Source organism: Mesoplodon mirus (assembly GCF_964341445.2).
Source record: "Mesoplodon mirus genome assembly, chromosome: 2".
In the NCBI taxonomy this organism is placed as follows: domain Eukaryota; kingdom Metazoa; phylum Chordata; class Mammalia; order Artiodactyla; family Ziphiidae; genus Mesoplodon; species Mesoplodon mirus.
Window position 1 is genome coordinate 45,501,727 of NC_138977.1, and position 14,353 is coordinate 45,516,079.

A 14,353-nucleotide genomic window follows, 5' to 3' on the forward strand; every position below is an offset into this window, starting at 1 on the left:
TCCGGCCACCGCACGCCTCTTCCAGCGAGCTGAGGAGGCGCTTACGTCACCGTGCAGTCGAAGAGGAACCCTTCCGCTCTTCCAAGGAAAACGAGTCTACGCACATTTAGCTTCTCTTAGCCCTCCTCCCACCCCAATGCCAGAGACTTTCCCAGCCCGTTTCCAACAGCCCAGCTTTTTGCCGGACTTCTCTGTACGTTCGCTGGACGGAGAAGGCCGCGGGGAGGAAAACGGGAGAGGGTCCAGAAGCCAGTTCAGTGTTGTTTACAAGGAGTGAGCAAGTCTAGGAATCGGTCCGCGAGGGCGGAGCCGACGAAACCGGCACTTCTTTCTCCCTTCCCCTCCCTCCCCAGCCTTCCCCGCGAGCGGACGCGGCAGCGCCTCTGTCTCGTTTTTTCTTATTTTTCCCCCCCTTTCCCCTTCCTTTTTTTTTCCTTTTCCCCCTTTCCCCCCCTTTCACCATTTCCCCTCGGAGGCGCTTCCCCCGGGCAGGGGCAGAGCCGGTCTCACCCCCCGCCTCTCCCCGGTCCCCGCCGCCCTATGGCGAGAGGGAACCCCCTCCCCACCCGGGCACAAGCGGCGTCGGTTGGAGGAGCGGGACCGGCGGCGGCCTCAGGTCCGGGGGTGTCATGGAACTAATTCGCTGACCGACCCACAGGCTGCAGCCGTGCGTCCCGCTCGAGCGGCAGCGCCCGCGCCCTCCGGCCCGGTTCCCCCTCTTCTCCCTCCTCAGTTGGCCCCGTCCTCGTCCCGCGCGCCACGTCGCCGCGCGCTGAGGAAAATGAGGTGGTAACGGGCCCCCGGATGACCCCTCGTCACCACTGTGAGGCCTACAGCTCTGCCGGGGAGGAGGAGGAGGAGGAGGAAGAGGAGGAGAAGGTGAGCGGGCGGGAACGGGGGGGGGGGCTCCACGCGTCCCCGCGACCCGCGCGCGAGCCCCCTGCAGCCCCGCGCCGCCGGCGCGCGCCCCTCGGCTGAGCCCAGCCCCCGCCGCCCCCGCCGCCCCCTCCGGGAAACCTCCGGACGCTCCTCTTGTCTCCTCGCGCCTACAGCTCAGGCACCTGCCCAGTTTGGAAACGGCTCCGCTGGGTTCCCTTTTGGGCCAATTTTCCCGTAGGCGACTAACTTTCTTGCAGCAACAGCAAGCTGCTTCCTAGTGCGCGTTCTAGGGTCCGCGAGCCTGTGCGGTACACAAAGAAGGGGACACACCCCCGCCCCTAGATCTCGACGCCTCCGCGGGACCCGCGGGAACATCATTCACATTGCAGAGCGGGCGGGGTGGGGGAGGAGGACGGATGAATGGGGTGAGCCGCTGCGGGAGCTCGGGGGAGGGGCGCGTTTCCCGGGGTTGGCTTCAGTCGGGGGAATCTGGAGAGGAGGTGAGCTTTGAATTGCACCCTGTAGAGCAGATAATACCGGAAATTTGAAAAGAGGGCAGAAGCCCCTCTGCCGAGCTAGAGGTTCCACCGCAGATCGTTTTGTTAGGAGTTGAGAATTAGATGGCAAAATAGTGGAAGGTATCGCTCCGGAGGTAGGATGGAATCAGACTGGAGACCTTTGAATGTTAGGCTAAAATATTTAGCTTTTATTCTGTCAGCGGGAGACACTCAACGTTTGAGCAGCAGCAGTGTGGCTTTGGGATGTTCATAATAACACTTGTTGAGGCTTATTATCGGAGAGGCATCGTTATAAGTGGTTTGCAACTTACTGAATCTTCACGGGGCAGGTAGTTCAGGAGCATTTTACGGATGAGTGAAACTGAGGCTCCGTAAGATTAATTTTCCCACTAGAAGGCAGCTAGAACCCGGTGGCCAGAATTCCAGCCCAGGCAGTCTGTGCTATACAGTCTCTGTCCCGGAACAGATTAAAGTAGCGTTATGTGCTTCTGGCTTCTCCAGGTCATTTGTGGCAGAGGAAATAGAAGGGAACGGACAAATAGATTAAGAAAGAAGGGACAGGATTCAGATTTGCTAGTCTGGGACCATACGCATCAGAGATTCTAAGCTTCTGGACTAGAAGAAGTTTCTCAATACTGATGAAGAGCAGACTAGTAGAATCAGCGTGTGTCGGGAAGGTGCACCGGGATGGTTTGCAGTTAAACTGAGATAAGTGAGTTTACGTGGCAATGTGGCATCCTAGTATCAGTAGTTTAAAATGGAACTCTAAAATGTTTCTTGGTCAAGATTGGAAGCTTAAAGTGTGTGTACATGTTTTATTCTGATTGTATACTACTTTAAAAATGAAAAGTTTCATTTTTCTGTCCATGTTTCTTCATCTTTGAAGGGGGCTTAATAATAATACAGACTTAATAATTATACCCTCCTTTGTGTTCGAGGAGTTAATATGGCATAGTACTTTGAACAATACCTGGCCAAGTAGTAAGCACTCATTGTTTTTAGTTGTTAAGCACTTAAGAAGTGTAAGCTCTTATTATTTATTTGGCACAGTGCTAAACTCTGGAGAGTGTTTGCCATCAACGAACTCATGGTTAGTAGGAGAGACCAGCCTACAAATAGTCAGCTCTCACGGAGCAATTAAATGCAAAAGTAGAATTACGTTCAAGTACATATGATGCAAATGACAACTCTGTAGGAAGGAGAGTGCAAGCTAGAGAAGGACATTTCAAGTTGAAAGAACAGTATGTGGAGAGTCATGGAGGTTGGGATAAAGCAGGGTGTTTTGGAATTATAAGTACCTCTAGTTCATTATTAGGTTAAGGGCATAAAGTCAAGGAGATAATAATAGAACATGAGTTTTTTGTATGGTCACATTAATAAATCTCTGTTTTTATAAGAGGAGCTAAGATCCGGAAGTCAGCACCAGTACAAAATTATTAATGGAGTTGGTGTTTTGAACATAATACATACAATAATTCCATGTTAATGAAGTTGTTTCTGTTGTATACCCAGCACTGTGCAGCACTTTTCCTCAGAAGAGCAAGAGGCCCTGTATGCTGATTTGTAACATAGTTAATGCTGTACAATAAGTGTTTTATAAACTATTCACTCAGACAATAAGGTATTTGATAAACATAGAGGAAGAAGCAGAAGCAGCAGTTGAAAGAATGGGAGGAGAAATGTGAAACGCTCAAGGTCAAAGTTTATGGAATATGCCAACCAGAATACAGTCTTTTTGTTTTTTAGTTCCTATAGACTTTTCTGAGCATTCAGAATTCTGAATGTGACCATTAATGGACATAAAATAACAACATAAAACTATAAAGTTCTGTTATTTAAAACAGTAAGTTTATATTTTTAATGTTTGTGTTTTATTCCTTAGCAGGATTCATTTTTCATCTAGCTCAAATAATCTGTTTTAAAACATTAGAAAGCAGGCTTGTGGATTGTTAGTAAAAGAAGTAGAATTCAAGTCAGTGCTTTCTCCACTGTATCATATCATATTTTAAAAAAGGAATGTAGAACATTTTCTCATAAATTATGGTTTCTGTTTTTGTTTTGCTTTTTCTGTGTTGTTAACTTGTAAATAATTTCAAAAAGAAACTACCTGGATTCACTTATTTTCAGCCTTTTACTCCATTTGTTTTATCGAGTCTTCCTTCCCCTCATCTTCCACCTCCTCTCTCTACAGCATTCATTATGGCCCTTTACACCTAAATTTTTCAGTGTGTATTTCCTGAGAATAGGGATATTCTTTTACAGAGTCACAGTAAAGTTACCAACTTTAGTAAATTTTAAATTGATAATTTACTTTTGTCAAATCTGTCCAAATTCTCATTATGTCAGTTGACCCCACAATGACCTTTATAGCATTTTTCTCTGCAGTAAAGGATCCAGTCTAGGGTAAGGTATTGCACTTTTATTTTTCTGTAGCTTAGAAAATCTGGAACATCCCCACAGGTGTCCTCCGTCCTTTTTGTTTCTCACTTGTATTGTTTATACTTCATTTTTTAAAGTTTAAGGAAATTTGAACTTTTTTTTTTCCTTTGTTACATTTCCCTATTGTGAGAAAAGAATGATTGCTTTTTTTCTTCTGTTGATACAGTGTGTTACATTGATTTCTGAATGTTAAACCAACTTTGCTTTCCTGGGCTAAATCCCACTTGGTTATGGTGTATAGTCCCTTTTTTATGTTTTCAGATACAGATTGCTAGTATTTTGTTGAGGAATTCTGCATCTGTATTTAAGAGATACTAGTCTGTAGTTTTCGTGCTGTTGTCTTTGGTTTTGGTAGCAGGATAATAACTGGCTTCATAAAACGAGAAGGCCTTCTCTAGTTTTTGGGAGAGTTTGTGAAGAATTTGTATTAGTTTTTCTGTAAACGTTTGGTAGAATTCACCAGCGAAGCCACTGGGGGGCATGGGCTTTTCTTTGACACTAGTTTCTTTACTAATTCAGTCTCTTTAGTACTTGGTATATGACTCTTCAGCTTTTTCTGTTGTCAGTTTTGATAGTTTCTAGGTGTTTGTCTTTTTCATCTAAGTTGTCCAATTTATTTGCATACAATTGTTAATAAAAATTTTCTTATGATCCTTTTTATTTCTGTAACATAAGTAGTAATGTCCCTTCTTTATTCCTGATTTTAGTACTTGACCTCTGTTTTTTCTTGGTCAGTGTAGCTAATGGTTTGCCAATTTTGTTGATCTTTTCAGAGAACAAACTTTTTTGGTTTCATTGATTTTTCTCTATTTTTCTGTTCTCTACTTCCTTAATTTCCACTCTGATATTTATTATTTTCTTTCTTCTGACTTGCTTTAGGTATAGTTTGGTCTGTTTCTTCCAGTGTCTTAAAGTGGAAGGTTAGAGCGTTAACTTGTGATCTTTTTTTTTTCTTGTTTATTGAAGTACAGTTGATTTACAACATTATGTTTCAGGTGTATAGCAAAGTGATTCAGTTATACCTATGAGATCTTTTTTAATATAGGCATTTACAAGTATTGTTTCCTGTAAGTTTTAGTATGTTTGGTCTTTTTTATTCATTTCAAAGTATTTTCTAATTTCCCTTATGATTTCTTCCTTGACCCGGATTCCTTTGTTTTAAAAAAGTTGTTATGGGCTTCCCTGGTGGCGCAGTGGTTGAGAGTCCGCCTGCCGATGCAGGGGACATGGGTTCGTGCTCCGGTCCGGGAGGATCCCACATGCCGCGGAGCAGCTGGGCCCGTGAGCCATGGCTGCTGAGCCTGCGCGTCCGGAGCCTGTGCTCCGCAACGGGAGAGTCCACAACAGTGAGAGGCCCGCATACCGCAAAAAAAGTTGTTATATCATCTAAATATTTGAAAGTCTTACTAAGGGCCTTAATTATAGAAGATTGAAGAACAAGAATCCCTTGAACCTGATCTTATACTTCTTTACATGATTCTATCCTATATGTTCCTCTCAGGTCCCCCACCCATCCTACCCTAAAAGTAATCTTCAAAGGAATCATTGTAAAGGAAGAGTCATTACTAGGGGCAGCCACCCATTGGGGTATGCTGAGAAGGCTGGCAGATCCTGGTGAGCCACCCTGTTGAGAGTAGCTAAAGGGATGAAATAAGTACGTTTTGACAGGAGTTAATCAATTACAGACCAAAATTAGGTTTAGAAGAAGTTCTTAGAACCTATGAAGTTCAGTCTCCATCCAATATAGGTGTTTCTTCTAAATACGTCTAGACAGGTGAACATCTAGTTTATACTCTGTTTCTGAGGTTGATATTTATGTTTGCTTTCGATGAAGTTGTAGTGACTCTGTTTATCTAATTGTGGAGAATTTGAGAAAAGTACCAGTGCAACAAAATTGGAATCTCAGAACATCTAAGCAGAAGGTAACAGTAGATAGAATTTAACAAGATGACTTTTTTTCAAAGGAAAAAAATGCATTTAAGGTCCTTAACAAGGATGTAACGTGCCCCCCCCCACCCCCGCCCAAAGGCACCAAAATCCCATACAAAGGGAGGTGGGGCAGGTGGAGGGGAAGTTCACCTAAGAGTTACCTTAGAAAGTCTTAAGAGTTTTAGTTGAGCATTAATTTTATCTGAATTGATAATGTGGTGTAGCCTTTAAAAAAATAGCTAATGATCTTAAACTGCATTACTGGTGCTAATTTAGAAGAGCAAAAATCATGTCATGTGAGAAACTCTTGAATGGTTTTTCAGCAATGCAGTGGATGAACTAGTGAGCATGATAGCAGCCTTTAAACATTTGAAGAATTCACCTGTGAAAGAGATTAGACTTGGGTTTGTTTGTTTTGGTTATGGTTTTTTGTTTTTGGCCCCAAGGGTTGAAATGAGCCTTTGGTTGTGTCTCTCTTTCATCAGGATACTGTGCGATGGGCACTGTGAGTAATAAAAACATGATATTCGTAGATATGACTGCAAGGGAATTTATAATTTATTAGGGGAGATAGTTCTTGGAAGAAATTACCTTTGAGTTGGACCTTTCAGGATAGTTATTATTTTCCACTTTCTAAGTTATCTAACTTTTTTCTGCTTAGTATGAAAAGCACTTCATGCTTGATATAGAAAAATTGCAAAACCCCAGGAGTTTAAAGAAGCAAAAAGAAAAAAAATTACAATCCAGTTAACCAGTTTGCAGTAGGTTGAATAGTAAGTGAAGTATGTGGGGTGATAAGTAGGAAAGAGGATAGTAGCTGAAGTTGGGGCAGAGGGAACATGGAAATTGAAGATTAGGTTTGTATTTTTTGTTTTTTCCAATTTTAAATTTTTATCAAAAATTAGGAACTTTTCATATGTTAATTCTAGACATTGAATTTTTTAAAAAAGAATCCCTGGAATTTGAAGCATATACGTAATACAGGTCCAGAGTTGAAAAAAGGGAATAGTTATATGAGGTCTATAATGAAAAACCACATTCCCCTGCTGCTTGGCTTCTCCACCCTTTTCTCATTCCCCAGAGGTTAATCACTCTCAGCTCTTACCTATTTCTCTTGTTATTTAAGATCATATTTTCAAGTAACTTACCTATTGCTGTTTTTTTGATATTTAAGTTTTAGAAATTATTTATGGTTTTCCTCTGAAACATAAAGATGAGACTCTGATTCTGCCTTCTCCCAACATCCCTCATCCTACCAGTGTAGTTTTATTACAGCGTTTGTGTTGAAATCTCTCTTCAGTATTTTCATTATTATTGCTGTGTAAATATTGTGGTATTATGTTTATTTTTTGCATAATCTCTTTTTGAATTTAATAACCTTTTCAGTTGCTTAGCTTCATCAATCTAGTTAAGTCTTTTCACATTCTTCAGCAGCTTCTCAATCCAATTTTCCATACACAGTCAAATCTCTATGGTTTCCCTTTTTTTTTTTTTTTTGCGGTACACGGGCCTCTCACTGTTGTGGCCTCCCCCGCTGCGGAGCACAGGCTCCAGACGCGCAAGCTCAGCGGCCTCATGTGGGATCCTTCCAGACCAGGGCACGAACCCGTGTGCCTGCATCGGCAGGCGGACCCCCAACCACTGCGCCACCAGGGAAGCCCTGGTTTCCCTTTTTTTGAAGAAACGTAGAAACGTCTCTCGGACTCTGAGATGCCTTGTACTGTGTTGCTCTTTAAACTTGCTGCTCATTTTAGAGTGCCAGTTACTCGACTGTTGAGCTTTCTAGATCAACATCGTCCAGTAGAACTTACTGCATTGATAGAAATGTTCCTTTCCTGCACTGTCCAGTGCAGTATCCACTGGCCACATTTGACAGCTGAGCACTTGAAATGGGGCTGGTGTGACTAAGGAATTATTTTTTAATTTTATTCAATTCTAATTTTAATGGTTACATGTGTAGCTAGTGGACACTGTAGTGGGAGCACAATTCAAGATGGTTTCATACTTAAAGGGGGGGATAGTCTCATACTGATTCAGTAGAAATGGGTGGGATTTAATGTAATTGATGTAACTTTTTTTTTTAATGAAAAGAGGGTTTAGCCCTTAATCTGTGTACATTTTTAAGAGAAATATTTGGGACAAATACTCTAAGAATTCCTAGTCTAAAAAGCCTGTGACTTAAAATTTTTTGACACAGTGATAATATGTTTTGATCAAAGTCCTAAGTTTCTATCAATTATATGGTCATATTTTTATTCTCTTTACAACTGAATTTCAGATTTAAAGTGAGAATGTTTTAGATAACTGATGACTATGGTAACATTTTAATATATGATATCTTAAAGAGCTGTAAAATCCTATATTGCCTCATAACATTTTTATTTTGTTTTATGAATTGCTTAATAAGTACCAACATATTTATATTATGCTACAGTTACTATATATATAATTAAATATAGAGCATTGTTTTATATTTGATTTTATAGGTAGCTACATCAAGCTGGGTGGCAGGCAGATCCAAAGGATATCATGAAGTTTCCAGGGCTGTTGGAAAACCAGAGATTGTCTTTCCTGTTGGAAAAGGCAATCTCCAGGGAAGCCCAGATGTGGAAAGTGAATGTGCCGAAAATGCCTACAAATCAGGTAATGATTTCTCTTTTCACTCCAGACAGGTGACTTTTATTAGAACTAAGTGTACTACTATCATATGTAATAGCATCTTGACACTGTATTGGAGAAATATGTACCATTAAAGATATGCTCTATTCTTTACTTGAGAAACATCTCCTTGTTTCATTCTGAAACAAAACAAAAATGAACTGTTTTTGTTTGTTTTGTTTTATCTGAGTTACACCTTTAGGAAGCTAGGTATGTCCCTTCTCTTTTCTTGTAGTACAATACTTAGAATAATAAGCCTTCTTTATTTCTAGATATATAGTTTGCCACAGAGGCTGAACACAGTCAAATCCTTGTCTTTAGTGATGAACAACTTTCTCTTTCATGAATATTTATAAGGAATTCACTTAAACTACTAACGAAATGTCAATGTTGAAAGCTTCTAGGGAGGTAATCAGCAGCTGACCTCTCAATTACTGTTGGCTGTATGCCTTTTAGAAATTTCATATAGAGTTATTTTTTCCAAATAACTATGAAATTTGTCTGTCCCAAAAGTTTACTGTGTAACATGTCTTACACATCTTTTTATCCCTAGTACCTAGCATTGTGTTTGGGATAAAAAGTAGTGGCCGAGAAATTTTTGGTATGTGTAGGCAAATGACAGTATCTAAGCTCCTCCTGTGTTGGTTTAGGTTAATCTTTGCTCATAGGTTATTGATATCTGAATGTGTTTTCTAATTCCAACCTACTTTTATCTTCTTTCCGACAAGCTAAAGAAATACGTTTTCCATTTACTGTTATCTAATTGTCATTTAGTGAATTGAAGATTAGTTAGCCTGAAAGAATGCCTTTTATACTAGGAGCATTTGCATGTGCTATCACATTTAATATCTCATTTAATCCTTTGAAAAAGACAGTAGTCCCAATTTGTTCAAGACTTCAACTAGTAAGTAGTAGAGTTATAATTTTGAACCTGAGGCAGTTCTCTTCCCATTATACGTTTTTCATTTTTTATTTTTGTATGCTTGTGTGATTTTTAGATGACTGGGGATTCAATCATTCAGTAAATGTTTATTAAGTATCTGCCATATTCTGAACACTATTCTAGTAAGCCTCAAAGCTTTATTACAGCTGCTTTTAGAACCATTTCTTTGATTTTTCTCCTACTATCTCCTTGAGTCAGCATGCAACAACAATGATATACTTTTATAACATGGTCTTCGAAGGTGATATTCTACCAAGATTATAGTATATTGCTATATTATCATTTAATCTAGCCTATTTTTATAGGTATTTTAACAAATACTACTAAGATGTTAGACCAGAGAACAGAACACTATCAGAACTTCTAAGAGGGATCTATTTAAGGTTTTGCCTTTAGTAATGTCAGGTAGAAGCCATACTTCTTTTTTTTTTTTTTTTTTTTTTGCCGTACGCGGGCCTCTCACTGTCGTGGCCTCTCCTGTTGCGGAGCACAGGCTCCGGATGCGCAGGCTCAGCGACCATGGCTCATGGGCCCAGCCGCTCCGCGGCATGTGGGATCTTCCCGGACCCGGGCACGAACCCGTGTCCCCTGCATCTACAGGCGGACTCTCAACCACTGCGCCACCAGGGAAGCCCACCATACTTAATTCTTGTAAAATGTGTGTGGGCTTGGTCTGGTGGGTATAGGAGATAAGATAGAGATGGGAGTAAAGAGCTATAGGGGCTTGAGCCACTGGACAAAGTAACCCCAGGGACACTTCTCTATTCTAGTTCTAATTCTTTTTTCTTCTGTGACTCTCAGGGACTGGCTTTTCTACTTCCCTTTCCAATATTGCTTCTAACCGTGATTTCTCTCCTTCTTGACTCCTCCTTGCATAAGAGAAACAATCTTGTCTCTAAAGTTTAGTGTCTAAACCATATATGTATCTTTTCCAACTTTCCTTTTTTTGGGGGGGTGCTGGTTAAAACAGAAAAATAAAATATTTTTAAGCTTTTTTCCCTCTAATTTTCTTATTCCTACTGCTTCCTTCACCTAAACTCTACTTCAGGGTCATTCTTTCACAGTTTTCTTGTCATTTACATTATCCTATCTTGCAGTTTAGGACAGAGTGGTCATGCAAGAATATTACACACCTATCACTCCCCTTCTGTTTGATCCCCCAGCACTCTATACTTCCTGTATGATAGCACACAATATTATAATTCTCTGATGATTTGACCAAGTTCCATTGAGGCAGAGTTGTCATTTTTGTTTATTGGCATATAATAGGCTCACACTAAACACTTGTTAAATGAATGTTGATTATCATTTCTTTATAATTCATCCAGGTTGGAGGAGTTCTTTTATATAATAATAGTATTTTCAGGTACACAGCAATTTTGTTACAAATTTGGGGGAAAAAAATTAAAGACTGGTTAAAGTGACATGTATTTTCAGATATTCTCAATTTATTTTGATGTACAGAGTGCTTTTGATATACAAAGGTAAACCTTGCCTCAAGCTGTTTATATAAAGATGATTTCCATTAGAATTTTGAGAAGGAACCTTAAAGGCCATCTAATTATGTGGTTTTCAAATACAGGATCTTGAACCACTAGGCTACTAGAATCACCCAGGAGGCTTCTTACAGATTCCAGGCCCCTCCCAGACCTACATTGCTTGTGGTGGCAACTATGGAATTTGTATTTTAAAAAACTTCATAGTTTTATTGATATGTGTTAGGTTTGGGAAACACTGATTTAGTCTAACCACAAAATTAAAAAATAAGTTCTGACATCTCGGATAAGTGATCCTCTACTTTGGATACTTTGTCCATTCCACCATAGAAAAGCTCTATCAATTATTGGAAAGTTTTTCCTGAATTGAACCTGAAAACTGCTTCTTTCTAGTGGCTACTTACTGGTTCTACTTCTCTTCGCTGGAGCAGTACAGAAAATATTCATTTTATATTTTAAATGATAGCCCTTTATCTACTTACAGTCAGGTGTTAAGCTCGCAAAGTCATCTCTTCTCCTGGTTGAATATCCTTTGTTCTTTAACCATTTTTCATTTGACAAGATTGTGCCTCTCAGTTTTTCTTTCTCTATGTATGCTCTTTAATTTACTTTGTTTCTTAAATTGTGACATTTGAGTTGTGGTCATTAATGAGCAGTAAAGTGAAACTATTACCTCACTTTATCTTGGCTTGATAATTTCATTAATATAGCCCTAAATTTAAAAAATTTTTATGCTTTGGCAGCAGTGTCATGTTGTTGGCTTATACTGAACTTGTTTTTAAAACCTTGTTGTTTTTGTGTCTCTACTTTTAAGCAGAGTTTCCCTTATCCTAGGTGTACTTTAAAAAATTTTAACTTAGGTGCACTGTTTCATATTTATTCTTACTAAGTTTCAAATTGTTGATGCTGGCCCATTTTTCTGGCTTTAAAATTATGATTGTTATGTAATGTACTGACTTTGTCCTTTTTGTACCATCTGTAGACTTGGTAAACAAATAAATCTATTTTGCCCATAGGTTTTGTTTCTTTTCCTTAAGTAAACAGTTTCTTAAAGTATATGTATACGGATCATAAGTGTACAACTCTATAAATTTTCACAAAATAACACTGTGTAACCACCACATTACTAGCACCTCCTTGTGTCCTCTTATAGTTACTACCATCTATCCCCTCCCCACAAAGAAACCATTATCCTAATATCACAGATTAGTTTTTCCTTGTTTTGAATTATATTTATATATGGAATCATAAAGTGTGTACTGGCCTCCTTTGCTCAGAATTTTCTTTGGTGTAAGACGCATCCATACTTCATGTAGCCATAGTGAATTTAATTCTCATTTCCATGTATTATTCCATCATATGAATTCATTTATCCATTCTGCTGTTGATGGTCATTAGAGTCTTTTATTGTGCTTGTCTTTTGTTGAACATATGTGTACATTACTGTTGAGTATATTTCTAGGGGTAGAATTTGTAGAACCTAGAAAATGTGTATACTCAGGTTTAGCAGATACCACCAATTGTGTTACTTACCAAAGTTGTTATACTACTTTTACACCACATTTTTTTTTTTTACCCCTTATAGCAGAGTATGAAGGTCCCAAGTTCCTCTGCATCTTTGCCAACCCTTGGTATTGTCTGTATTTTTCATTTTAGTTATCGTGGTGAGTGTTATAGTATCACATTGGGTTTTAATATGCATTTCCTTGATAACTAATGAAATTCAGCAGCTTTTCATGTGCTTATTTGGCCATTAGATATCCTTTCTTCGTTAAATGTCTGTTCAAATCTTTCACCTGTGTTCCATTGACTTCCTTTTTAAATTGTTAAGAGTTCTTTCTTTTGCAGGCTCTGTGTATTACACATATCTTCAGCTCTATTTGTGTTGACTTTTGATGAATAGAAGTTCTTAATTTTTAATGACCAAATTATCAAAAAAAAATTTTTGCTCAGTCCTTTTAAAGAAATGTTTGCCTAACTGACAAAGGATTAATCTCCAAAATACATAAGCAGCTCATGCAGCTCAATATCAAAAAAAACAAACAACTGAATCCAAAAATGGGCAGAAGACCTAAATAGACATTTCTCCAAAGTAGACATACAGATTGCCAACAAACACATGAAAAGATGCTCAACATCACTAATCATTAGAGAAATGCAAATCAAAGCCACAATGAGGTATCACCTCACACCAGTAAGAATGGCCATCATCAAAAAATCTACAAACAATAAATGCTGGAGAGGGTGTGGAGAAAAGGGAACCCTCCTGCACTGTTGGTGGGAATGTAAGTTGATATAGCCACTGTGGAGAACAGTATGGAGCTTCCTTAAAAAACTAAAAATAGAACTACTATATGACCCAGCAGTCCCACTACTGGGCATATACCCTGAGAAAACCATAATTCAAAAAGATACATGTATCACAGTGTTCATTGCAGCACTATTTACAATAGCCAGGACATGGAAGCAACCTAAATGTCCATCGACAGATGAATGGATAAAGGTGTGGCACATATATAAAGTGGAATATCCCTCAGCCATAAAAAGGAATGGAATTGAGTTATTTGTAATGAGGTGGATGGACCTAGAGTCTGTCATACAGAGTAAGTCAGAAAGAGAAAAACAAATACCGTATGCTAACATACATACATGGAATCTAAAAAAGTGGTACTGATGAACCTAGTGGCAGGGCAGGAATAAAGATGCAGACTTAGAGAATGGACTTGAGGACATCAGGGGGAAGGGGAAGCTGGGACGAAATGAGAGAGTAGCATGACTATATACACTACCAAATGTAAAATAGATGGCTAGTGGGAAGCTGCTGCGTAGCACGGGGAGATCAGCTCGATGCTTTGTGACGACCTAGAGGTGTGGGATAGGAAGGGTGGGAGGGAGGCTCAAGAGGGAGGAGATATGGGGATATATGTCTACATATAGCTGATTCACTTTGTTGTACAAAAGAAATTAACACAACATTGTAAAGCAATTATACTCCAATAAAGATACTAAAAAAAAAGTTTGCCTAATCCAAGGTAATGAAGATAGGGTTTTGTTTTTCCTTTTTGGTATAGTGTGAAGTAGGAGGAGTCAAGAATAATTTTTCTCCATATGGAAAACCAGTATCATTTATTAGACATTTTTTGCCACTGCCCTGCAATGTACTTTTTTTTTCTTTATTTGGCCGTGTCAGGTCTTAGTTGTGGCACGTGGGATATTTGTTGCCGCTTACAGGATCCTTGTTGCGGCACGTGGGATCTTTTAGTTGCGGCATGGGGAATCTAGTTTCCTGACCAGGGATCGAACCCAGGCCCCCTGCATTGGGAGCGTGGAGTCTTAGCCACTGCACCACCAGGGAAGTCCCCCCGTGATATATACTTTTGTTTTTAATCAAGTGACTGCTGTATATGAGTAGATACATTTGTGGGTTAGTTTCTTGCCCCTTTTTTCATCATTGGTCTGTTTGCCTCTATTTAATACCACCCTGCCTCAGT

General features: G+C 39.5%; 1 protein-coding gene across 1 annotated transcript in view; it reads left to right on the forward strand.

The window, feature by feature from the left end:
- The first annotated feature begins 328 nt into the window (after window positions 1-328).
- CCNI (cyclin I) overlaps window positions 329-14,353 on the forward strand; it is a 32,210-nt gene continuing 18,185 nt past the window's right edge. Inside the window, 3 exon segments of the mRNA XM_082611427.1 lie at window positions 329-879; window positions 8,252-8,305; window positions 8,307-8,408. Of these exon segments, the coding sequence (XP_082467553.1) occupies window positions 805-879; window positions 8,252-8,305; window positions 8,307-8,408 (231 nt within the window). The 5' untranslated portion in view covers window positions 329-804.